Raw genomic sequence first — 25,867 nt, 5'->3', positions numbered from 1 at the left:
TTGTCCACTGCTCAGAATCACATCAAACTGTCATTAAAAATGTAGTATTTCTAGTCATGTAAAAATACTATTTATTTAGTATATATCCTGACCATGATGACATTAACTGCCAATTATGCCCCTAGGCCTAGAGCAAGCTAATACTCACAGCATTGAAATGATGAAAGATCCCTTTCAGTATGTATGACAGATTAACAATTTGATATGATTAGTGGACAAGTCCATTTCTGTCCTGACCCATATCACTGGGCCAGGTGATTATTAGTCAATTTGAGATAAATAACCAATTTAGTTTATGGAACATTAAATGTCAGTTTCGTTATGGAATCCCTGTTTGTAATGGAATCAACAACAACCCTGATGTCTATACCAGACATGGAAAACCTTTGGCATACAGGTAACATGTTACAAGCAATACACAGAGTGGGCTATTTAAATTGACTTTATTCTTCTCATGTTGCATGGAGAATAAAGAAAGACTACAACACTACAATCAATAGGTTTTCAGAAAGGTCCATCCGAGAGCTTCACTCTTCATCATGTCCTTTCTGTGACAAAGAAGATAAATAAAGGTTGAGAAAATGTCCTTCTGTATTTTCTGAAAAATGTCTTATTAAGTACTGTTCTTCATATAAATATTTCCATTAACTGTTCCAATAAATAATTTATTAAAACATTTTTGCTTGCCATAGCACAGAAAGTGACCACTGAAACCAAGATATGCTTTTGAAATAATGTTTGTGAACAATATTCCAATTCATATTTGATCCTGTCCTATACAATATATAAAGAATATGTAATGAATAATAGTATGGCTGTTGGACATCAAATACTTACAGAGCTATTGAGGTAGAGGCTGTTGTAATACATGAGGAAATTTACAAATTATAACCAATATAATGAATCTGATTGAAAGAACTGACCTGGGAGCCAGCATCACAACTCTTGGCCTCACTCCTCATCCTTTCCTTTCTGTGACAGAGAAGATGGGTGGATTATGAGAACATTTTAATTCTACTGTGTAAAGGAAAAAAATGTATACTGCCATTTACTGTGTCCTTAAAATATATGATGGGAAACTTCAACAGGTATGTGAATTATGGTACACTATGAACATCATGCTGTCCCATACAGATAGTAAACGTATCTGATTCTCTTTACTGTGTAATAGCCAACACTAAGCTTTTACAAAATGTTTGTCGCAACAACGTCCAATTAAAGCATTCAATAAACAGTCATATTTTTCTCTTCAACTACAGTATTACAGAAATGAGTTACAAATGTTAAAGCTGTTTGCCGCACAGATTCAATGAGCAATCAGAAACGGTTCTAGATTTAGCCCCAATTCTAACCCCGGTATATCCTCAAAGCAACGGCGTCGAGGGAATTATCAAACCAAGCCAAATTGTATTAGACACATGCGCCGAATACAACAGGTAGACCTGACAGTGAAATGCTTACTTACGAGCCCCTAACCAACAATGCAATTTAAAAAAGGGAACTCCAATCAAAAATCATTATCAGCTATGTTGGTCCTCGCCTGAGGTATTATTGATATAATTTGTCTATATTTTAAATACAATGATTTAGCCAACATGTTAATTGAAAATAAATCCATGACGCCATTCTGATTATTGGCTTTCAATCAAAATGTCCCTTGATCTTGTCCTGTATAGTTTCAGAACACAATAGATGGCAGCAAATGAATATATATATATATATATACAGTTGAAGTCGGAAGTTTACCTACACTTCGGTTGGAGTCATTAAAACTCATTTTTCAACCACTCCACAAATTTCTTGTGGAGAAAAATTTTCTGTTTTTTCAAAACTGGTTGAATGGTGTTACACCAGCCTTAGCTTTGGCTCCGCCACCTGTCCAGCTCAGGCGTTTGGCATCGCCGCCCTTCTAGCTGCTGCCGAACCTACTGCTTGAAAACGCCCTTCACTCATCAACCCCGGACTTGTCTCATCATCATTACATACACCTGGTTCCAATCCCCACTCTATCACTGTATTTTCAGTTAAAGTCGGAAGTTTACATACGCTTAGGTTGGAGTCATTAAAACGTGCTTTTCAATCACTCCACAAATTTCTTGTTAACAAACTATAGTGTTGGCAAGTCAGTTAGGACAGCTACTTTGTGCACGACACAAGTCATTTTTCCAACAATTGTTTACAGACAGATTATTTCACTTATAATTCACTGCATCACAATTCCAGTGGGTCAGAAGTTTACATACACTAAGTTGACTGTGCCTTTAAACAGCTTGAAAAATTCCAGAAAATGATGTCATGGCTTCAGTAGCTTCTGATAGGCTAATTGACATAATTTGTCAATTGGAGGTGTACCTGTGGATGTAATTCAAGGCCTACCTTCAAACTCAGTGCCTCTTTGCTTGACATTATGGGAAAATCAAAAGAAATCAGCCAAGACCTCAGAAAAAGGCACCACGTTCATCTGTACAAACAATAGTACGCAAGTATAAACACCATGGGAACACACAGCCGTCATACTGCTCAGGAAGGAGATGTGTTCTGTCTCCTAGAGAGGAATGTACTTTGTTGCGAAAAGTGCAAATCAATCCCAGAACAACAGCAAAGGACCTTGTGAAGATGATGGGAGAAACAGGTTTAAAAGTATCTTTATCCACAGTAAAATGAGTCCTATATCGACATAACCTGAAAGGCCGCTCAGCCACGAAGAAGCCACTGCTCCAAAACCACCATAGAAAAGCCAGACTCCGGTTTGCAACTGCACATGGGGACAAAGATCGTACTTTTTAGAGAAATGTCCTCTGGTCTGATGAAACAAAAAATAGAACTGTTTGACCGTAATGACCATTGTAATGTTTGGAGGAAAAAGGGGAGGCTTGCAAGCCAAAGAACACCAACCCAACCGTGAAGCACGGGGTGGCAGCATCATGTTGCGGGGGTGCTTTACTGCAGGAGGTGCAGGACTGGTTGACTTCACAAAATAGATGCCATCATGAGGGATGAAAATTATGTGGATATATTGACGCAACATCTCAAGATATCAGTTAGAAAGTTAAAGCTTGGTCGCAAATGGGTCTTCCAAATGGACAATGAACCCAAGCATACTTCCAAAGTTGTGGCAAAATGGCTTAAGAACAACAAAGTCAAGGTATTGGAGTGGCCATCACAAAGCCCTGACCTCAATCCTATAGAACATTTGTGGGCAGAACTGAAAAATTGTGTGTGAGCAAGGAGGCCTACAAATCTGACTCGGTTACTCCAGCGCTGTCAGAAGGAATGGGCCAAAATTCACCCAACTTATTGTGGGAAGCTTGTGGAAGACTACCTGAAACATTTGACCCAAGTTAAACATTGTAAAGGCAATGCTACCAAATACTAATTGAGTGTATGTAAATGTCTGACCCACTGGGAATGTAATGAAAGAAATACACGCTGAAATAAATCATTCTCTCTACTATTATTCTGACATTTCAAGTTCTTAAAATCAAGTGGTGATCCTAACTGACCTAAGACAGGGACTGGTTACTAGGATTAAATGTCAGGAATTGTGAAAAACGGAGTTTAAATGTATTTGGCTAAGGTTTATGTAAACCTCTGACTTCAACTGTATATAATGATAATAAGTTGATTAAATATGCCTTAACGGTTTTCAAAGTTGATGCTTTTTCATCTACAGTGTCTTCCAAAATTATTCATACCCCTTCGATTTCTTCACATTTTATTGTGTCACAGTGGGATTAAATTATATTTTTGTCAACAATCTACTCAAAATGCTCTGATGTCAAAGTGAAGAAAAAAACTTTTTTAAAAGATGAATACTAATTGGATAGCTAAATTATAGTCGTTGCATAAATATTCAGCCCCTTTGTTTAGGCATGCCTAAATAAATTCAGGAGTAAAATTTGTCTTAACAAATCACATGGACGTTTTTTTTATGACTAATCCTTCCTCTATCCCCCATACATCTGTAAGGTCCCTAAGTCAAGTATTGAATTTCAAGCACAGATTTAACTACAAAGACCATGGAGCTTTTAGAAAGCCTCATAAAGAAGGGCAGTGATTGGTAGATGGGTAACAATAACAAATCAGACATTGAATATCTCTTTAAGCATGGTCAAGTTAATATTTTTTTGCCATGGATGATGTATTAAACCACCCATACACATCAAAGATGCAGTCGTCCGTCTGAACTGAGCTGCAGGACAGGAATGAAACTGCTCAGGGGTGTCCCCATTTGGCCATCTGTGTTTAAAGAAAACTGAGGATGGATCAACAACATTTTAGTGAATCCACTATAATGACTTAAAAGAAAAATACAAATATACAGAATCAAATTAATTCTACAAAAAAACACAGCAAATGAATATATGTAAAGCCTTATGATTGGGGCAAATACAACACATCACGGAGTAAGTGCCTCCTTTTTTATTTTCAAGCATTGTGGTGGCTGCATTATGGTATGAGTATTCTTGACATCTGCAAATAGTGGGTCATTTTTCAAGATATAAAGAATAAGGGGTTGAGCTAAGCACAGGCAAAATCCTAGAGGTAAACCTGCTTCAGTCTGCTTTACAACAGACACTGGGAGAGGAATTCATCTTTCAGCAGGACGATAACCTACAACACAAGGCTAAATCAAACCTGGAGTTGCTTACAAAGAAGACAAAGAGTTTTCCTGAGTGGCCAAGTTACGTTTTTTTGACTTAAATAGACTTGAACATGTATGGCAAGACTTTAAAATAGCTGTCTAGCCTTGATCCTCAACATCTTGACAGAACTTGAATAATTATGAGCAGAATAACAGAATAATGGGCTAATATTGCACAACCCAGGTGTGTAAAGCTCTTAAAGACGTACGCAAGAAGACTGACAGCTGTAATCGCTACCAAATATTTATTGACTCAGGGAGCTGAACACTTACATTTCTATTCATCTTTGACATTACAGAGCATGTGTAGATTGTATGTGTATTTTGTTTAGATTGTTGACAGAAAATTACAGTTCAATTTATTTTACTTCCACTTTGTAACACAATAAACTGTGAAGAAATCCAAGGGGTATGAATACTTCTGCAAGGACATGACAGAACAAGGGAAGTCTGCAAATTATCCTTTAGGATTCTTGATAAAGTAACTTTACTGACCTTGGAGCCGGCATCACGACTCTTGGCTCTCATCTTATTGACCTGAGACTCAGCAATATCAGCCCTCTCTTCTGCCTCATCCAGTTCATGCTGAATCTTACGGAACTTGCCCAAATTGGAATTGGCTTGTTCCTCCTATAAAAAAATGTTAAATATGATTTAAGTTTCTAGCAAACAAAACAATTAGGAAATTATGCATCAGTTGAATGAAAAACAGATGCATCAGTTGGATGATAGAAGGTTACTTACAGCCTCTTCTGAAGTTCTCTTGTAGGATTTGACCTTCAGCTGCAGTTTGTCCACCAGGTCCTGCAGGCGGCTCAAATTCTTACGGTCTTCCTCAGTCTGCACACGAAAAGAAGATAAAAAATAATAATGCAGTAGATATATTTTACATTTCATTCTGAGCATGTTAATGTAATTGTGCATTGTCAAATTAAAGTATATAATGTACCTGGTATGTGAGCTCCTTGATGCGTCTCTCATATTTACGGACTCCTTTCACAGAATCACTGCTCCTCCTTTGCTCCAGTTCCACTTCAGTCTCTAGCTCTCTCACCTAGAAAGATATGATCGATGTTAACACAACATTTACATTTATTTTGATAGTAACCACTACTTTTAATTTTATAACTACAAATATCACTATAAATATGAATTGTGACATTGAATTAATAGAAGAGAATGACGCTTAGACACTTACTCTGGCCTCCAGCTTCTGGATCTGCTTCTTGCCACCCTTCATGGCGATTTGTTCAGCTTCATCCAGGCGGTGCTGCAGGTCCTTGATGGTCTGCTCCATGTTCTTTTTCATGCGCTCCAGGTGAGCACTAGTGTCCTGCTCCTTCTTCAGCTCTTCTGCCATCATGGCAGCATCAGTAATGGCCTTCTTGGCCTTTTCCTCTGCATTTCTACACTCCTGCACAGCCTCCTCCACTTCATTCTGAAGCTGGGATGTGTCGCCCTCTAACTTCTTCTTCTGGCTCAGTAGGCTGGTGTTCTACACACATTTATACATGACAAATGATGTTTATATTACCTATACGTACCTCAAATAGCAGACATTTAAAGATGGAATCCGTAGTAGGGGAAACAGTGGCACTGTCCGTCCAAACACCACTGTTATTGTGTGGTTTTGTTGACAAAGCAGAGGTGAGGAGCGTTGCACAACATGGTACAGTACATTTTCTGCTGTATTATCGTGCTTGCAAAGATGTCCAAAGGGAAAAACAGTGTTTGTTGTTTGCAGTAACTACTTTGTTGTTGTAATATCGCAAACAGGTGTGTCAGTTTCCCCATTAAGGATTCCATCTTTAAGGAGAACACAAATTGTTATGTATTACCGACATACCTGTGAGTGGAGCAGCTGAACTCTCTCACTAACATCCAGCAGTTCCTGCTCAGCCAGTTTGCGGCCTCTCTCAGTCTGCTCCACCAGGGCTCTTAGCTCATCCAGTTCAGCCTGCATCAGGTTGTTCCGTCTCTCCACAATGGCAATGTTCTCCTTCAGGTCATCATTGCTACGAAGAGCATCATCCAGCTGCAGTTGAGAATCCTGTAGAAAGAATCAATGATTTGACTATATTTATTTGTATTGTTTCACAGTGTGGTTTTTCTTTTTCTGAATGCACAAGCAATGTTTTTAATTCAGTGGTGTGGAAGTAATACCTTCAAATGGGAATGGAGACCCTTAAGTTGCTTCTGGGCCTCGGATGCCTGCCTGTTGGCCTGGCTGAGCTGGATCTCCATCTCATTGAGATCTCCCTCCATCTTCTTCTTCAGCCTGAGAGCTTCATTCCTGCTGCGAGTCTCTGACTCCAGGGAGCTTTGCAGGGTATCCACAACTCTCTGCTGGTTCCTCTTATTCATCTCCATTTCCTCATCCTTCTCCACCAGCTTCCGTTCAATGTCAGCTTTCACCTGATTGAACTCCAGCTGAGCTCTCAGGATCTTCCCTTCCTCATGCTCTAGGGAGGCCTATGAGAACACAGCCACCCATTGTTTGTAAAATCTTAATTAAATTTTGGCACTTTCACTGTCTGTAAATGTTTTTTATTCTCACCTCAGCTTCCTCTAGAGCAGACTGTATCTCAGACTTCTCCTGTTCCAGCTGTTTACGGATCTTCTCCAGTTCATGGATGCTCTTTCCTCCTTCACCAAGCTGCTCAGTCAGGTCAGAAATTTCCTCTGGAAAAATTTTGTTGTACATCAGAATCTTTTCTCTATAACATATCGATATTTTATTGACTAAGTTTTATAGGCTATTAATTCTTATGCTCTGACCTTGGAGGTTCTTGTTCTCCCTCTTCATGGTCTCAAGATGATCCAGAGACTCCTCATAAGAGTTCTTGAGTTTGAAGAGCTCAGTGCTGAGAGATCTGGCCTCTTTCTGGGAGCTCTCCAGCTCAGTCTGAGACTCCTCAAACTTCTGCTTCCACTCAGCTAGGACCTGAAAGTCATACAGGTGTTTTAAGTGGTTTGAATACAGTGTATGATTAAGATAAAATATATGTGGAGGGACCACGAGAGGGCAGGCTCGGCTCACGGATAGTAGCCCAACAAGGCATGGGAGACAAGGTAACCAGAGGCAATTAAGCACAGCTGATGGCACTAATGGCATATTCTCCTTCCCCTATAAGAGAGAGTATGGAACCAGCAGAGAGGGTGGAAAAACTATCTCTGGAAGGTTGTCAGCCGACGACATAGCCCAAACAATTTCATTTGATTGCTTTTCGGATTTTCGTGACCAGGTTGCCTGCTGCTAGCTAGGCATAATGCTATGCTAGGCTATCGATAAACTTACACAAATGCTTGTCTTGCTTTAGCTGTAAAGCATAATTTCAAAATCTGAGATGACAGGGTGATTAACAAAAGGCTAAGCTGTGTTTCACTATATTTCATGAATATGAATATTTTCTAGAAAAATTATTTTGTCCGTTTTTTGTCCGTTGCGTTATGCTAATTACTGTAGTTGATGACAACGCTCCCGGATCCGGGATGGGTAGTTACAAGAATTAAGCTAAGAGCGGCTGCTCACGCCATCTTACCTCGTCTCTCCAAGGAGGATGATATTGAGGCCTTCCTCATGACCTTCGAAAGGACGGCCACCTTAGAAGAGTGGCCGCCCACAGAATGGGCGAGCGCATTAGCCCCTCTTTTGACCGGGGTGGCTCAGGAAGCCAATTTTGACCTGGATTCCCGCGAAGCTGCAGACTATGGGTGACTAAAAACCGAGATCCTGTCCCGGTACCAGTTGACTGCCAGAGGTAGGGCCTTAAAGTTCCATCAATGGACCTATACAGCTGATCAACCCGTCCGTGCCCAGATCTTCACATTAATACGACTGATGAAACAGTGGCTAGAACCTGGAAAGGGAGTAGGACATGTGATAGAGACCCTCGTAGTGGACAAGATATTGAGGGAATTACCCAGTGACTTTGTGGGGCAAGCCAACCCGTTGTCAGCCGACGACATAGCCCAGGCGGTGGAAACATATCGGTCTACAGGGGAGTTGTTAAAAAGTGACAAGGAGGAATGGAAGGATTCTTCCAATCCCGTACCACGACTCACCCCGGCGCGTCCGCCACCGAAACGTCCAAACCCCCTCCGGAGGTGGGAGAAGTCAGCCACCACACAGCAGGGTCGGTGTTATAAATGTCAGTCTCCCGACCATTATGCCCCACAATGTCCTAGCAAGGACGAGCCCATGGTCACGCAGTCATCACTGCCTACCCCCACACATCCTGTTTTGAGGGGGCAGGATCAACACTGTTAGTTAGCAGAAATAGCCCCAGAGATTCCGGTTCGAGTCGAAGGACAAGATGTGGTAGCCATTCTCGACTCGGGAAGTATGGTTACGTTAGTAGAGGAGCGGATGGTGACCTCCGCAACACTGCTACCAGACAAAGTAGCCGTATCCTGTATCCATGGAGACACCCACTATTACCCCACTGTGAATCTGCCTATTCTCACTCCAAAAGGAAGGTGTACAGTCAGGGCAGGGAAAGTGCCCCAGCTGAAGGTGCCATTATTGATCGGGAGAGACTGTCCCCTATATAAGGAGCTTCGGCAGATTACGTTATGCACGGGAAGAAGGGGGACAGGAAAGAAGAGAAAATCCAAGCCCGAGGTAGTAGTCCTAGAAGGAGACATAGCCGCGTCCTTGTCCTCTGCAGCAGAGGAAGAAATAGCGACCCAACGTTTACGACAGATATTCCAGGAAACCACCGATGAAGACACCTGTGTGAGGGTTATACACAACGCAGGAAGGAAGGAGCAACCAGGCACTAAGGGATATATTTGAAGCTCCATCCGAGGAGGGATCCTGGAAGGGATTCTCCTCGGTCACCCCTGATGGGGATGGGGAACAACCTCCACATCCCTCTACCGAGGTTGACCTGCCCCAGGAATTAAAGGGACAGTTCGGCACCTCGCAGCATAGAAACCCAGACCTAAGGGAGGCCATGAGGAAGGTGAAGGTGATCGACGGGAGGAACGTTGACGGATCAGGTGAGCCCCCTTTTCCTTACTATGCAATCAGGCGGGGTCTCTTATACTGGGTTGTACGATGAAGGGGGGAAAAGCAGGAATTACTAATGGTGCCTAGACCATACAGGGATACAGTTCAACAGTTAGCCCATTCCCACGTCCTAGGAGGACACCTGGCACGAGACAAGACTATTGACAGAATCATGCAGAGATTCTATTGGTCCCGGGTCACCCGGGATGTGGCCAGGTATTGTAGGACGTGTGATCAATGTCAACGTACAGCCTCCATGGCCACACCTACGTAACCCTTTGATTCCTCTCCCCCTTTGAACGCATAGCTATGGACCTCGTAGGACCCCTCCCAAAATCCGGGAGAGGACACGAGTACATCCTAGTGGTTATAGATTACGCTACCAAGTTCCCGGAGGCCATACCCCTGCGTAACATGTCGTCAAAGGGAATTGCCAAGGAGTTATTCATGATGTTCTCTCGCGTGGGCCTCCCCAAGACAATCTTAACCGATCAGGGAACCCTGTTTATGTCTCGGTTGATGAAGGACTTGTGTCAGTTATATCAGGTTCAACAGATATGTACAAGCATATTCCACCCTCAAACAGACGGGTTGTGTGAACGCTTGAACAAATCGATTAATAGCATGTTGAGAAGAGTGGTGTCCCGAGATGGGAAAAACTGGGACATGCTTCTCCCACACTTAATGTTTGCCCCTGCGAGAAGTACCCCAGGCATCCACTGGATTCTCTCCGTTTGAATTGCTCTATGGCAGACCCTGTCGAGGGATCCTCGACTTAGCCAAGGAGACCTAGGAGACCCAACCATGCCCCTTTCGATTCACAATAGAACATATTACCCTGATGAGAGACCGCCTGTCAGCAGTGTGGCCCATAGTCAAGGAGCATATGGAGAAGGCACAAAGGACCCAAGGCCGGGCCTATGATAAGTCCGCGACCCCCCGTGAGTTCACCGTGGGAGAGAAAGTGATGATGCTCATGCCCACGGCCGAACATAATTTGCTGGCGCAGTGGAGGGGGCCCTACAAGGTAATGAAAAGGGTCTCACCGGTCAATTACCTCATCAAGCAACCTGACAGGAGGAAGAAGGTCCAACTCTATCACATAAACCTGTTGAAGACGTACCATTGACGAGAGGAGGAAGTGGCTTTGATGGCCCTGGCTTCCAGGTTAAGAGAGCAGGTGTTAAGAAGCGTTGTTTGGCGGGTTATGTTTCAGAGGATGCATGACTCTACCGTCGCCTCTCCTGAGCCCATTGGGGAGTTGCAGCCACGAGACAAGATCGCAATTGGATAACATAAAATTGGTGAGAAAAAGGGGGTAAAAATATAAATATGCAGTACATAAAATCTGCAGCACAACAAAAATGTCCCTATTAATGACCTCCATCTCATCTGATCCATACTACTAATCATCTATTTTCTGTGACAAAGGTTTTTATAGATGAAATAGTATTTATTTAATATATTTTCATAGTCCCTTATTCATTATGATTAATTTGCATGTTCCCCTTTACGAGCTTCAAGCGAATCCATGCTATAAATATTTGGTTTCTCTCTGTAAATTAGGTATTTTGATTCAAATTGGTTTGGGTGAGAGTTGAACGGTTTTTCTGCATTGTAAAGGTGCAACCACGGTTACAAAACTACGTATACTCTGCCTGTTTCTATGGCAGAGGCTATGATACACAGCTAAGCATAATCAGACTTGCCTGTGCTAATGGGTTCTCACAAGGCAAAGTAAAATTATACAAATGACTTCAAATGGATTCAATTGCAATTTTTTTTTTGTAATTGGCCTAAACACAATACCCCGTACTGTCAAAGTGGAATTATGTTTCACAATATTTGTACAAATTCATTACAAATTAAAAGCTGTCTTGGGTCAATAAGTATTCAACCCTTTGTTATGGCAAGCCTAAATAAGTTCAGGAATAAAAATGTGCATAACAAGTCACATAATAAGTTGCATGGAATCACCCTGTGTGCAACAATAGTGTTTAACAGGATTTTTTTATCACTACCTCATCTTTTTACCCCACACATACAATTATATGTAAGGTCCCTGAGTGCAAGGTCCTTCAGTGCAGCAGTCAATTTCAAACCGATTCAACCACAAAGACTAGGGAAGTTTTCCAATGCCTCACAAAGAAGGGCACCCATTGGTAGATGGTTACAAATACAAAAAGCAGACATTAAATATCTCTTTGAGCATGGTGAAGTTATTCACGTGTATCAATACACCCAGTCACTACAAAGATACAGACATCCTTCCTAACGCAGTTGCCTGAGAGGAAGGAAACCGCTAAGGGATTTCACCATGAGGCCAAAGGTGACTTTAAAACAGTTAGAGTTTAACGGCTGTGATAGAAGAAAACTGACAATGGATCAACAACATTGTACTTACTCCACAATACTAACTTATTTGGCAGAGTGAAAAGAAGGAAGCCTGTACAGAATGAAACACTCCAAAACATGCATCCTGTTTGCAACAAGGCAGTAAAGTAATACTGTAATAAATGTGGCAAAGCAATTAACTTTTTTTCCTGAAGTGTTATGTTTGGGGCAAATCCAATAGAACACATTACTGAGTACCACTCTCCATATTTTCAAGCAAAGTGCTGGCTGCATCATGTTATGGATATGGTTGTAATCATTAAGGACTGGGGGGTTTTGGGGGGATAAAAATGAAACGGATTGGAACGAAGCACAGACAAAATCCTAGAGGAAGATGAATTCACCTTTCAGCAGGCCAATAAAACACAAAGCCAAATCTACAGTGGAGTTGCTTACCAAGAAGACAGTGAATGTTCCAGAGTGGCCGAGTTACAGTTTTTACTTAAATCAACTTGAAAATCTATAGCAAGACCACAATGATCAACAACGAATTGACAGCGCTTAAAGAATTTTAAAACACTAATGGGCAAATGTTGCATAATCCAGGTGTGGAAAGCTCTTAGACTTACCCAGAAAGACTCACAGCTGTAATCCCTGCCAAAGGTACTTCCGCAAGGTATTGACTCAAGGGTCTAAATACTTATTTAAAGGAGATATTTCTGTATTTCATTTTCAATACATTTGCAAAGATTTCTGGAAACATGTTTTCACTTTGTTATTAGACAGTGGGGTGAAGAAGGCACAACAACACCTCTTCAACCTTATGAGGCTGAATAAATTTGTCTTGGCCACTAAGAATCTCAATTTTTGTTACAGATGCACAATTGAGAGCATCCTGTCAGTCTGTTTCACTGCCTGGTACGGCAACTGCACCTCTCGCAGGGCTTTCCAGAAGGTGGTGCGGTCTGCCCAGCGCATCACCTGGGGCACACTACCTGACCAGGACACCTACAACACCCAATGTCATAGGAAGGCCAAACAGATAATCCAGGATATCAACCACCCGAGCCACGGCCTGTTCACCCCGCTATCATCCAGAAGGCGAGGTCAGTACAGGTGCATCATAGCTGGGACAGAGAGACTGAAAAACTGCTTCTGTCTCAAGGCCATCAGATTATTAAATAGCCATCACTAACCGGCTACCACCTGGTTACTCAACCCTGCACCTTAGAGGCTGCTGCCCTAAAGTATATACTGTACATACACATGGAATCACTGGTCACTTTAATGATGGAACACTAGTCACTTTAATATTGTGTACATACTGCTTTACTCATTTCATATGTATATACTGTATACTATTCTACTGTATTTTAGTCAATGCCACTCCTACAATGCTCGTCCTAATATTTATATATTTATTAATTCCATAATTTTACTTTTAGATTTGTATGTATTATTGTGAATTGTTAGATACTTCTGCACTATTGGAGCTAGGAACACGAGGATGTCGCTATACCTGCAATAACATCTGCTAAATATGTGTATGTGACCAATGAAATGTGATTTGATTTGACATTTTCACTTTGTTATTATGGGGTATTGTGTGTAGATGGGTGATTTTTTAAATATTTTTTATTCATTCCTTTTGAATTCAGGCTGTAACACAACTAAATGTGGAATACATCAAGTGGTATGAATACTTTCTGGAAGCACCACCAAGTCAAAATTCCATGTGCATTCCAAAGGACACGTTTATAAGTGAGTGTTCCAAAAATGTACCATTTGAAAACCACTGCACCAGGCTAACTGCCGACCCTCATGTACTATAATGAAGGCTAATAGGACTTGTGTATTCCGTACGTGTTTTTCTTACCTTGTCAAAGTTCCTTTGCTTCTTGTCCAGAGAGGCAGCAGCTGCATTAGATCTCTCCACATCCACCATGAGATCTTCAATCTCATTCTGGAGTCTGTGTTTAGTCTTCTCTAGGGATGAACATTTAGCATTTACAGCTTCCACAGCTTCCTCTGCATCCTGCAGACGCTGAGCCAGCTTCTTCCTAGATTGACATAGATGAGACACACATTTCTAAACAGCTGTCTAATATATAATGGTTGTGTAACAGGTAATCAGTGTATTCTTCATCATGTACATTTGTGTATCGCTCTTTCAGCCAAGGTTCAATAGCCTGAAAAGTAAGAGGAAGTAATAAAACATCCTTACTTTGCGTCCTCAAGCTCCTCAGTCTTCTGGATGGCATCAGTTTCATACTTGGTTCTCCACTGAGCCACCTCAGCATTAGCCTTGGACATACCACGCTGCAGCTCAGACTTGGCCTCCTGCTCCTCCTCATATTGCTCCCTCAACAGATCTGAGTCATGGCGAGCAGACTGCACTGCATGGGCAAGTGCGTTCTTGGCCTGGTAAGGACATTTAAAAAATAGTCTGTGATTATGCCTGAAGATGAATGTAGTTAGATAAGAGACACTGCATTCTTTGTATAAATACCTTGACTTCCTCCTCCAATTGTCTCTTTAGGTCTTCAATCTGCTGAACGTTGGACTGCTTACCTCTGGTCAGTTGAGAGACCAGAGAGTCCTTCTCCTCCAACTGTCTAGCAAGTTCACCTGTTTTCATGCAATTCAAATTATTTTAAATTATATTACTTAATCAGGTTATTTATTGTGGCTGTTCATGTGAATGTTCAGATTTTTTGTTAATATACCATTCTCAGTTTGAAGCTTTGCTTTCTGCATGGTAAAATCATTGATGGATCGCTGTCCTTCCTCAGCTTTTGTCCTGTATTCACTCATCTGGTCCTCCAGAGTGCGGCACATTTTCTCGAAGTTTGTCTAAAACAGATTTGTTTTTGAAATACAGAACAGCGACAAAAAGCATATATTTTATAGATTGATCAATGGTAACACGTACTTTGGACTTAACCATCTGCTCCATGTTGGAGACCACATCATCCAGCTCCAGCCTGAGCTCACTCTTCTCTTTCTCCAGCTTCTGCTTCACTCTCTGAAGGTTGTCAATCTGTTCTCCCAGGTCAGCTACACTGTCAGCATTTTTCTTCCTCAGAGTGGCAGCTGTAGCCTCATGCTGCAGGGTAGCCTCTTCAAGGTCTCTGCGCACCTTCTGGAACTCAGCCTCCCTCTTCTTGTTCATCTCAATCTGGGCAGCAGTGGCTCCACCAGCCTCCTCCAGCCTCTCACTGATTTCTTCTAGCTCTCTGGACAAGTCTGCCCTCTGTTTCTCCACCTTGGCACGGGCAGCTCTTTCAGCCTCCAGCTCTTCCTCTAATTCCTCAATGCGGGCCTGAAATGTTAGGATTTCAAATGTTCTGGTAAGATGAGAACATAAGCATATGTAACAGAAAGATTCCCTTTTCAGCAATGCCATTGAAATACCTGCAGCTCCTTCAGTTTCTTCTGAAGCTGGGCACCCAAAGCCTGCTCATCCTCAATCTTGCTGTTGAGTTGGCTCATCTCAAAGTCCTTCCTGATAAGTAAATAACACATTTGAGCACTTTCTGTAAAATAACTATTCATAATATTTTGCGGGTTTGTGGGATCTTACTTCTTCATTCTCTCCTCCAGCTGCTGCTTGTCATTCTCCAGGTCCATTAGGCTCTCCTGGGTCAACTTTAAATCTCCCTCCAGCTTTCTCTTGGCTCTCTCAAGGTCCATTCTCACCTTCTTCTCTTGCTCCAGAGACCCTTCAAGCTAATAAAGGATATATTAAACAACATTCGGGGTCAGCAATTTACTGTAGTGTATTTTTAGGATATTACTAATTTTGTTGTACTTTTTGTGAATTACTATTTGATACTCACATCATCAACTTGCTGTTCCAGTTTGGCTTTGGCCTTGGTCAGCGTGTTGACTTTGTCCTCCTCACTCTGCAGGTCATCCAGCGTTTGTTGATGAGCCTCTTGCAGAGCCTTCTTCTCCTTGGTCAGCTTGGCAATGATTTCGTCCAGAGCTGCCATCTCCTCAGTAAGGTTTTTAACCTTCGGAAACAGAACAGTGTCATTACACTTTTATCCAAACCACTTAATTGGAATTTTAACATCACAAGAATAAAGATAAACCATTACCTTGTTCTCTGTGGCATGCTTTTCCTTCTCCACTTTAGCCAGAGTGAGCTCCAGATCATCAATGTCCTTCTTGAGTTCTGAGCACTCATCCTCCAGCTTCCTCTTCTTAGCAGTTAGCTCTGAATTCATCTCCTCCTCATCCTCCAGTCGTTCTGTCAGCTCTTTTGCTTTGGCCTCAAGCTGGATTTTGCTTTTGATCAGACCCTCACATCTCTCTTCAGCATCAACAATAGTGTCTTCTTGCTGTCAAGAAGTATATCAAATTCTCCAATGCTCAGAAGTTTGTTTGGAGGCAAAATATTTGGACACTACAAATGATTGACAAATTCTCCACTGATTGTCCATATAAATTTAGAAAAGAATGTCTCTTTCTCTCTGTTTTTCCATTTATCTTGTTAGCTCTTAGCTTAAAGCTAACTAGTAAGGCCATTTTGACCCAATATGTGACTGCAGCAAAGTAACTGTAGTGCAGTTAATGTTACTCACAGTTTGGACAGCGAGCTGCAGGTCATTCTTCTCTTGGAGAAGGGAGACCATCTTCTCTTCCAGCTCCTTTCTACGAGCTTCAGATTTAGCATAAGCCTCTTTAAGCTTCAGGAATTCTTCCTTCATGTTGGCCATCTCCTTCTCAGTCTCTGCTGACTTCAGTAGAGGTTTGATCTTGAAGTACAGCTTCATCCAGGGCCAATTCTTGACACCCATGAAGGCACGAATGTTCCATTGGATCACAAGCAAGGCATCCCTGCAACATTTTTTATAAAATATGGTTAATACAACTGTTCCTCACCCCTAACATATCCTCTGCAAAAGTTTAATCTAATATAATTTCTACCTGCGGTCAACCATTTTCTGGAACTCAATTCTAGCAAGTAGACCACGTGATCTGGCCTGGAATGCAGTGATGATAAGAGCGAGACGATCATCTCTCATCTCCTCAAGTAGACCCAGGAGACCAGCCTTGAAGAACACCTGAAGATACACAAAGGCCATAATGTGGTGCTTAGATCTTCTTGTATTTGGTAGGATTGTATTTTTCTAAATCATCTGAATGTGGTGTACACCAGATTTACAAAACTTGGCAGTCATGTTTAGATTGCTTGCAGTCATGTTTAGATTGCTTGCATGTTTAGATTGATTTCTTGCTTCTGTAAGGAAATGGCACAAGTTGACCACCATTTTTCCTGTTATCAGCATAAGTTTTTATAACTTCAGACCCAGCATGTTGACCAAGAGTTACTACATTTTAAGGTCTTTAAAAATAGAAAGTCCATCTCAAACAGTTTGGCCACTATGCTTTTAATTGCTTTCTGTAGATCTGAATCTACTACATTTTGGACCTATACCAAGTATAAATGTGTATTTCTTGACTTGACCCATTTGCCCTACAGACAGATGACATGAGGTAAGCATGAACAGTTATATATTAGCAGTTATTTTAAGAGGCATTGTTCTTGTTGGCTGGATGGTGGTGCATTGGTAGTATACTGCTTAGACCCCGTAATTACTGCTACTTTTCCATCCTGCAATTTATGCTGCTTTCATTACCAAGTGGGAGGTGTGAATTTACCAGTTGTGAAGTCATAAATACCAGCAGGTGGATGCATTCACGTGATTTGAACTCGATGAGAAACAGCGAGTGGTTAATGGCCAACAAGCTGCGTAATCCATAAACTAAAAGTAAAGCTATCATGCTCGTTTAAAAAAAAGTATAGTTTTCAACATATGAATAGATTTATTTTTATAAATAATGTTTTGTCTGATAGTGCTGTTTGAGGTCATTTCCCAGTTGGATGGGCATTCAAGTGGACATTTGTGGGTCGTATTTCTGAGTCGTATTTCTGAGTCGTATGTGGTAAATTCCCACTTCCTACATGGATACGAACGCACCATTAGATAATTTACCTTGGTGTGTCCTAATCTGTACTGGGTGTGGTCAATATCCAAAGAGCCCAACAGTTTTTCTGATGCCTTCATGTTGTCCATGAACTGACCCTCAGGGATAGCATTTGGATTGAGGATGCGGTATCTGAATTTAAATCAGAAAGCAATTATCTTTAAAAATGGAACACCTGAATAGGTAAACAGTTGAATTTATTTAGGAAAGGAAATTAATAATTATTTTTACCTTTGTTTGAAGTCAGCATACAGGATTCTGTTGGGGAAGCCCTTTCTGCAGATCCTGATGCCTTCCAGCACACCGTTACAGCGCAGCTGGTGCATGACCAGAGGATTCTCCATGGCCCCAGGAGTCTTGGTCTCATTGGGGATGATGCAACGCACAAAGTGGGGGTGAGTAGACCTCAAGTTGGTCATGAGTTTACCCAAGTTCTCCTGTAAGTATGACAAATGTAGAATTTTCCATCGGTGAATGAGTCTCCAAGTACCTCACGAGTCACCATAGCATTTAATGCTAACATGCCAATCCATCTCAAGAATAGTGCAAACATAATACATTTGTTAGTTAGAAATATATTGATTTAAGCTCAGATTTACCCTGTGCAATGCAGACACAGTCTGGAAGGAAGAGCCTTTCTTCTTTTTTCCTCCAGCCACTTTTTCTTCAGGTGCTGTATGATAATGAAATAACTATTTAAATATATTATTATTACTACTATCATATACTGTGGATTATTTATTTGAGTGTGTTGTAGTCTTTGCTGATATAAACACATAGTACCTCCTTCTGCACCAGCATAGTTTGCAAACAGGTTGGCCAGGAACTTAAGACTTGACTTCTGGAACAGTCCAACCACAGTCTCATTCAGGGGGTCCTTGTTCTTCACCAGCCAGTTACCAATGTTGTAGTCAACAATGCCAGCATAGTGAACCATGGAGAAATGGGCCTCTGGTTTACCCTTAACAATCCTAGGCTTCTGGAAGCAGGCATTTTTGCCGAGATGCGTATCATACAGCTTAGCTTTGAATGTATTATCACTGGCTTTAGGGAACATGCACTCCTCTTCAAGGATGGACATGATACCCATGGGCTAGTGGAAGGAATGAATGAAAATTAATTCATGTTAAGAGCAAAGCATTGTGAATAAATATCAGAATAATTTGTCATTGAAGCACATTTATGAAGACCGTCCTTGTAATGTTTGAAATCTCAAAGATTACTTAGGATACATCATATAAACTACTGCACAACTGAAGATACCAACCCTTTCAATGAGGTCAATGCAGGCAGCCAAGTCCATGCCAAAGTCAATGAACTCCCAGACGATGCCCTCTTTCTTATACTCTTCCTGCTCCAGCACAAACATGTGGTGGTTGAAGAACTGCTGCAGCTTCTCATTAGTGAAGTTGATGCACAGCTGCTCAAAGGTGTTGAACTGAAATAGAAGTTCACAGTTACTTTATTTTGTCAGCTGTAATGTTATAGATAAATTGTTTCGTGTCCTTTTTATCAAATTTACATCAAACACTCACCTCAAAGATCTCAAAGCCAGCAATGTCCAGTACACCAATGTAGTGCTGACGAGCGTTCTTAGTGTCCAGAGTAAGGTTGATTCTTATCACCATCCAAAGGAACATGTTCTCGTAAATTTTCTTTGCCAGTGCACCAACAGAGTAGTACACCTACAAAATATTGAGAAAAGAAAATACCGAAACATAAACACATAGGGACAGTTTCCTAGACATAGATTAGATATGATTTTTTTGGTAAAACCTTTATTTAACTAGGCCAGTCAGTTAAGAACACATTATTACAATGATGGTCTTCACCGGGAAGACGCTGTGCCAATTGTATGCCGCTCTATGGGACTCCCAATCATGGCCGGTTGTGATACAGCCTGGATTTGAACCAGGGTGTCAGTAGTGACGCCTCAAGCACTGAGATGCAGTGCCTTAGACCGCTGCGCCACACGGCCTCATTCTGGACTAAAAAGCATGCTCAATCTGGAATTACAGGTATGAACATAGACAAGATTTATTTTGAATATTATTTCATTTTTTGGGAGACTCACCTGGTTGACATTCTGACCTTTGGTGACCCACTCATTTCCTACTTTGACCCTTGGGTTACACAGCCCCTTGACCAGGTCAGCAGAGTTCAGACACATCAGATATGCAGCTTTGTCAAGATCTAGAAAGGCAATGTTTTATTATTGGTAGAGGCAATCTAACTGATTTTAGATTTTCAGATTTTTCAGATACTACTGCATAATGAAGTGAGAGGTTTTAAATCCTCAGCACTCACCCTCAGTGCCATCTGCCTCTGCTTGCTCCTCCCGCTGTTTATTCTTGAACTTCATGTTGCCGTAGTGCATGATTGCACCAACCAGCTTATACATGCCATTCTTCTCCTCTTGGGAGAAGCCCAGCACATCAAAGGCATCCTAGTCCCAAATGAAATGTAATTGTTTTGCATTGGAGAAGGGGTTGGAATATTATTGCATATACAGTATATAGATATATTACTCACATCAGTAGCCATTAGCTCATCTGAATCATTAATGGAGGTTACAGCAATCTCTCCTTGGGAGATGAAGGCATAGTCATAGGGATTGCTGGTGATGAGTAGCATCTCTGAAAAGAATTCAACAGCTCAGTTTAATGTGTGTTCATGCTGTGGTATAGGTCATAGCATAATATACTCCGTATTTGGATAGGTGTGAATTAGAAAATTGGCATTGTTTTAAAAACAAGTAATATTATAAATAGCCAGGACTACAAATTTGGCATCATCAAGTTTGGAAAAACTTCAGCAGGAAATTGTTTTGTGTGCATTGAATATTTGTGTTTTGTGCTTAAAAAGCATTTAAATAATTGTACCTTTCTCGTTGACAAAGAAAATGTTAAAAATCCCATTCTGTTATGAGTTTTGCAGTGGGGAGAAAAGGGGTAACACACTGCCTGGGCTGGCTGTGCTGCGTCATAAGAATTTAATTGGATTTCATCTCGAAATGTTCAGTTTAATCCAGAATTGACCTCAACCCTATTCAGTTTGATGTTTCAATACTCACCCAGAAGTTCTGGTTTCTGTTGGGACAGGATCTGATAGAAGATGTGATAGTCTCTCTCAGCCTTGAGCTGGAAAGTGACACGTGACTTCTCCAGAAGATCTGATCAGTATGGAAAAGTGCTTTTGGTATTAATGTGTTTCCTGTCAAAGAGATCTGTTCAAGCCTGGGCAAATTGAGTGTTGTACTCACAAGTCTCAATGTCAGCAGACGAAAGCTTCCCAGTGACTCCAAAATGAATGCGGATGAATTTACCCTGTAAGTTATTGTCAAAGCAGAAATTAATAATCACATTACATCTGGGTTCAAGTAGTATTTGTTTTCTTTTTGAATACCTTAAGTGCACATGATTGAGCTTGCATGGTGTAATGGAACTGATGGAATAGTCCTACAAGTTTAAATCCCACCTATCTGGTTCTCTAGGCAAACTCAATCAAACACTGAAAGTATTTAAAAGAAAACAAATACTGTTGCACACATACAGTCCCAAAAGATTAGCTGATGAACCTGAGGAAGTTTAGCTGACGTCATGACATCTACTAATTATATCCTAATAAAATTCAGATTATAATAACATTCAAACACAGACAATAACAGATAAGATGACCATGTATGATAAGATTGAAATGATATTTGACAAACAAACAAGACCAAACTTACGAATCGGGAGGAGTTGTCATTCCTGATGGTCTTGGCATTACCAAAAGCCTCCAGGGCAGGATTGGCCTGGATGATTTGATCCTCCAGGGTCCCCTACAACCCAACAACCACACAGTGTTAAACTGCTGCGATAAAGATCTTTATGAACTAAAACATTTTTTTTCATCAACATATGCTCATTCAACCATGAAGAATGTTGCTGTTGTGGAACATTATGCAGTTTTAGAGTTTCAAAGTAAATATTCTGCAATTCTATACATTTTGCCATGACAATAGATGGGGGCCACATGCCATGACAATTTGGGAATTTTAGGTTCTCCCTGACTGTAGTTTTTATTTGAGTGATTGTTAGTTCTCAAAGATGATCATATTGAAAAATATTATGCTCCATTATCTTTTCTCCATACTTTATATCTGGTTTTAGTAATTTAAGTCTACACTGAAAACAATCCCCAATTATTATTATTAAAAATGAATATAAAATAAAAAATGTTTTGTGTGGGACATGATTTAGCAGTAGCGGTATTCCACATTTGCATTCTATTTGACCTTTTTTTCTTCTGATACACTTTTCTTTCCACTAACAGCAGCAATGCTGGCGAAGTACTGGATGACTCTCTTGGTGTTAACAGTCTTTCCAGCACCGGATTCTCCACTGGAATTTAATAATACATATGTTAATGTCTCAGGATTTATCTGAATTTTAAATAGCATCAAATCAAATCAGCATTGGGTTGATGTACTTACGTGATAAGGACAGACTGATTTTCCCTGTCTGTTGAAAGAAAACAGACAGTAAATTTGTCATTTTCCCAAATGTTATTTTTCATGTTAATGTAAATGAAAGTTGTATTTTACCTGACAACATGTACTGGTAGGCATTGTCAGAAATGGAGAAGATGTGAGGTGGAGCTTCACTCCTCTTCTTGCCTCTGTATGCATTGACAACAGACTGATCGTACACTGGCAGCCACTTGTATGGGTTGACAGTGACACAGAACAGCCCTGAGTAGGTCTGTCAAAGACAAGGGGATGTATATTTAGTTCAATTCATTTGAATGAATGATTGATTTAATGGAGATATTAGCATACAGGTCATTACTTACGTAGATCATCCAGGCTGCGTACCGCTCTTTGAGGTTAAACAGCACAGCGGGCTCGTGCAGGAAGGTGAACATCGCCATGTCCTCAATTTTATCAAACTTTGGCGGGTTCTGGGGATGGACATCATCCTCCTTCACAGTAACAGTCTGAAAGAATAGCAAGTTCAACTGTTTTGTTACATTTTAAGGTGTAGAGACAAATCCTAACTTGAGATTGATTACACACAGTGTTGAATTTTTGCAAATTATACATTTACATGTAATGCCTGATTTGCATGAAAGTTAAAGATCTCATGTTATGATTCGGCTTTTTCATTTTCTCTTTTGAGAAAAAAAATAATTTTAAAAAGCACATAACTCAATTCAGTTTATAACTAATAGTTCATCAATCATGGAGTTATCGTAGTAGAAAAATGTATTATTTTGTGATTTTCCAGAAATGTTCACCAAAATATTTACCTTTCCAAACTCAGTATCAGCGGTGACTTTAGCCCCATCTCTGCTGGTGATTATGGCCTTGACGTATTCTACCTCAGGGTCAGGCACATAGCACTCTCTCTTTATGTCAAAGGGTCTTGTCTGGCATTCCATACGCTCCTTGTCAGATTTACGCAGATAGGGCGCTGCGACGCCAAACTCTGCCATCAAACTGTCCCCCATTCTTAAATCTGTAAAGGCAGGAACAGAGCATTGAATACGTACAGTATGTACATATTACATACATTACAGTAAAAGGTTTGAGTTAATGAAGTCCCAAACTCTGCCATCAACGCATCCCCCATACTTAAATCTATACAGGTATGTGTGTATCTATAATTGTTAGGTTCAATTATCAGTCACATGTATTTATAAAGCCCTTTTTACATCAGCCGATGTCACAAAGTGCTATACAGAAACCCAGCCAAAAAACCCAAACATCAAGCAATGCATATGTAGAAGCAGATGTAGCATAACTTCCCGATGTACATGTGGCTGTCCTCTCACTGTTGCCATGTTGTGTTGTATGCCAGGATTCTCATGATAAATGTTTCTCAAACTTAAGAAAGAACAACCATTTAGATCTTCATACTTTACAGTATTTTTTACAATATCAACCATATTTTGATAGTTTTACATGTTATTCTGTTCATGATAAAGGGAACTGTGCATATTGTGGTAATAATCTAATATCAGTGTAAAGCACTAATATTAAAGGATATTTAATACATCAACAACTTTAGGGCACCAGGGCTGTATTTCACTTCTCTCTGGTACCAGTTTTGGAATGCATAATGTAAATCAAACATTTGATCCCAAACATTTTCCACCAAAGACCTAAGTTAATTGGAAAATTGTATACTAGTATCACTACTGTATGTATACAGGTGTACTGTATATGAGTAATATATTGTATCATAGCATAATGGTCATGGCGGAACAATAGAACTTTAAAATATAAGCCTAAAATAGACATGAGGGTCAAGGCAGAACAGCAGTAGGCTACCAGATTTAGAGTCATAGATTAATAAGAGTTTATCTGAACAATGTCAAGGTTAGCCAACCAATAGCACATTGTAAATAAACAAAATCATGTGACTTTCACAGCAGGCCAAAAGTAGCTACGTCCACTGTAGCTGATATTTACCGCTTGTGTTAGTGATGAAACCAATTACTTTACAGGAGAGATATATTATACAGTATATACAGATGTAGGATCTTAATTTCACCTCTATTGTCACAGACCGCAAAATAATCCTGTAGCAACAGGGTTTAACGATTAGTCCATAATGTTGCTTGTTCAGTGGTTAGGCTGTTAGCTGGCCAAATGTAGGCTACATGAAAGTACTGTTTATATAACCGTCTGTTCATGTGAGTTTTCAGTGAAATTATATAAATCACGAAGATCATCTGCATTTCGTGCATTGCAGGAAAACTCATCAACAAAAGTCTCTACATCTGTGAAGGTTGACTAGATTGATGTGTTCAGACACCAACATGTTTGCATTACAAATGTGGCAAGCTGTTATACTTTTCATGAAACACATTTGAAGACTTCACTCAAACCATTAGGAGGCATCTTGTAGAACCTATTTTTTTTAGAAGATTATGATTCTTACCAGTTGTTGGTTATCCTTTTGGATACGTTTTGATGGAAATAATTTATACTGAAAAGGAAATAGACATACAAATACAAATATCAGTCAACTGACCAGCTATGTGTGGTTATGACTATTGTTAGGTCGTATAATGATTATCTTTGCCCTCCTCAGCAGACTGCCTCTATATGCTTACCTTCAGGATGTCCTGTGTCCTTGTGTCTCCCCCTGGTCTGTCTCCCCCTGGTATCCATCACTCTTTATAAAGAGTGTTACTCAGCCGTATATGGAGATGGGCTATGTCATGACATAAATTAGACTGCTTATTTCAAAAGATCTGTATTTGGGGCTAGAGGTGTATACCTCTTTGACCTATCAGGCTCGTTGTAACAGGCTATTCCAGGGTGGACAGAGGATGCATTGAAAGCATTACCCATGTTGTTTTACTTCTGAGTTTGTTATTGTGAGGTAGTTTGGATCGACAATAGCAAGCAGCAGGTCTTTACAGTACCATTAGTCCCAAAATGAGGAAAAATAAGTTAAAATATCCTCATTTAATTTCATAACCTGTATTCAGCTGGTCATTTACATTTTTATGGATTTTAATGGTGTGTAATTGGATGTACAGCATAATGCAGTTAGATGATCATTGACCTACTTAATCACATATTATTTATTCATCAGAGATGTTTGGAATAAGTTTGACTCCTCTAATTTTCACTGAAGGTGAGCATAGAGAATCTCAAGGACATTCGCACAGTCATAGAGATGTGATTACATTTCCTCAGCACTTTCCTCTTGAAAAAGTTATAATAACCTGTGTAATCTAATGGGTTAAGAGTAACCTGTGTAGGATACTTAATAAGGACTTGAGCCAAGGGGCATACGGGCTTTGATTTGTAGTAACACTCTCTTAAAGGTCGAGATAGCTGTCAATGCATTAGTGTAAAGCTGTCTACAAGCCGTCAA

General features: G+C 40.5%; 1 protein-coding gene across 1 annotated transcript; it reads right to left on the bottom strand.

Moving 5' to 3' along the window:
- Positions 1-426: 426 nt before the first annotated feature.
- On the bottom strand, positions 427-25,152 carry LOC110489785 (myosin-7). Its single transcript, XM_021562693.3, has 40 exons — positions 25,095-25,152; positions 24,920-24,967; positions 23,283-23,491; positions 22,827-22,970; positions 22,579-22,735; positions 22,468-22,495; positions 22,270-22,375; positions 21,721-21,813; positions 21,253-21,316; positions 21,064-21,162; positions 20,523-20,626; positions 20,298-20,436; positions 20,065-20,183; positions 19,526-19,675; positions 19,258-19,428; positions 18,774-19,083; positions 18,590-18,663; positions 18,222-18,427; positions 17,999-18,122; positions 16,929-17,065; positions 16,583-16,838; positions 16,097-16,339; positions 15,833-16,009; positions 15,577-15,722; positions 15,408-15,498; positions 14,926-15,315; positions 14,720-14,846; positions 14,503-14,621; positions 14,218-14,414; positions 13,870-14,053; positions 7,424-7,589; positions 7,203-7,327; positions 6,809-7,117; positions 6,492-6,695; positions 5,844-6,140; positions 5,595-5,699; positions 5,390-5,485; positions 5,141-5,275; positions 924-972; positions 427-548 (listed from the first exon to the last, which is right to left on the bottom strand). The coding sequence occupies exons 3-39, from the start codon at positions 23,481-23,483 to the stop codon at positions 952-954; spliced, it is 5,814 nt and encodes a 1,937-aa protein (XP_021418368.1). The 5' UTR covers positions 23,484-23,491; positions 24,920-24,967; positions 25,095-25,152; the 3' UTR covers positions 427-548; positions 924-951.
- Positions 25,153-25,867: the final 715 nt, after the last annotated feature.

This window comes from Oncorhynchus mykiss, chromosome 15 (assembly GCF_057628025.1).
Source record: "Oncorhynchus mykiss isolate SJ-2025 chromosome 15, ASM5762802v1, whole genome shotgun sequence".
Taxonomy (NCBI): Eukaryota; Metazoa; Chordata; class Actinopteri; order Salmoniformes; family Salmonidae; genus Oncorhynchus; species Oncorhynchus mykiss.
The sequence above is the reverse complement of the archived record's forward strand: the minus strand, read 5'-3'. Positions and strand labels throughout refer to the sequence as shown.

Bases quoted from the DNA above. Each gene is read 5' to 3' on its own strand.
- LOC110489785 (XM_021562693.3), bottom strand. From the start codon at position 23,483: ATGGGGGACAGTTTGATGGCAGAGTTTGGCGTCGCAGCGCCCTATCTG. The intron at 15,316-15,407 runs GTATTTCAATGG...CTAACATTTCAG, and splicing joins AGAAACTGAAGGAGCTGCAG to GCCCGCATTGAGGAATTAGA. The intron at 7,118-7,202 runs GTGAGAATAAAA...GTGTTCTCATAG, and splicing joins CTGCTCTAGAGGAAGCTGAG to GCCTCCCTAGAGCATGAGGA.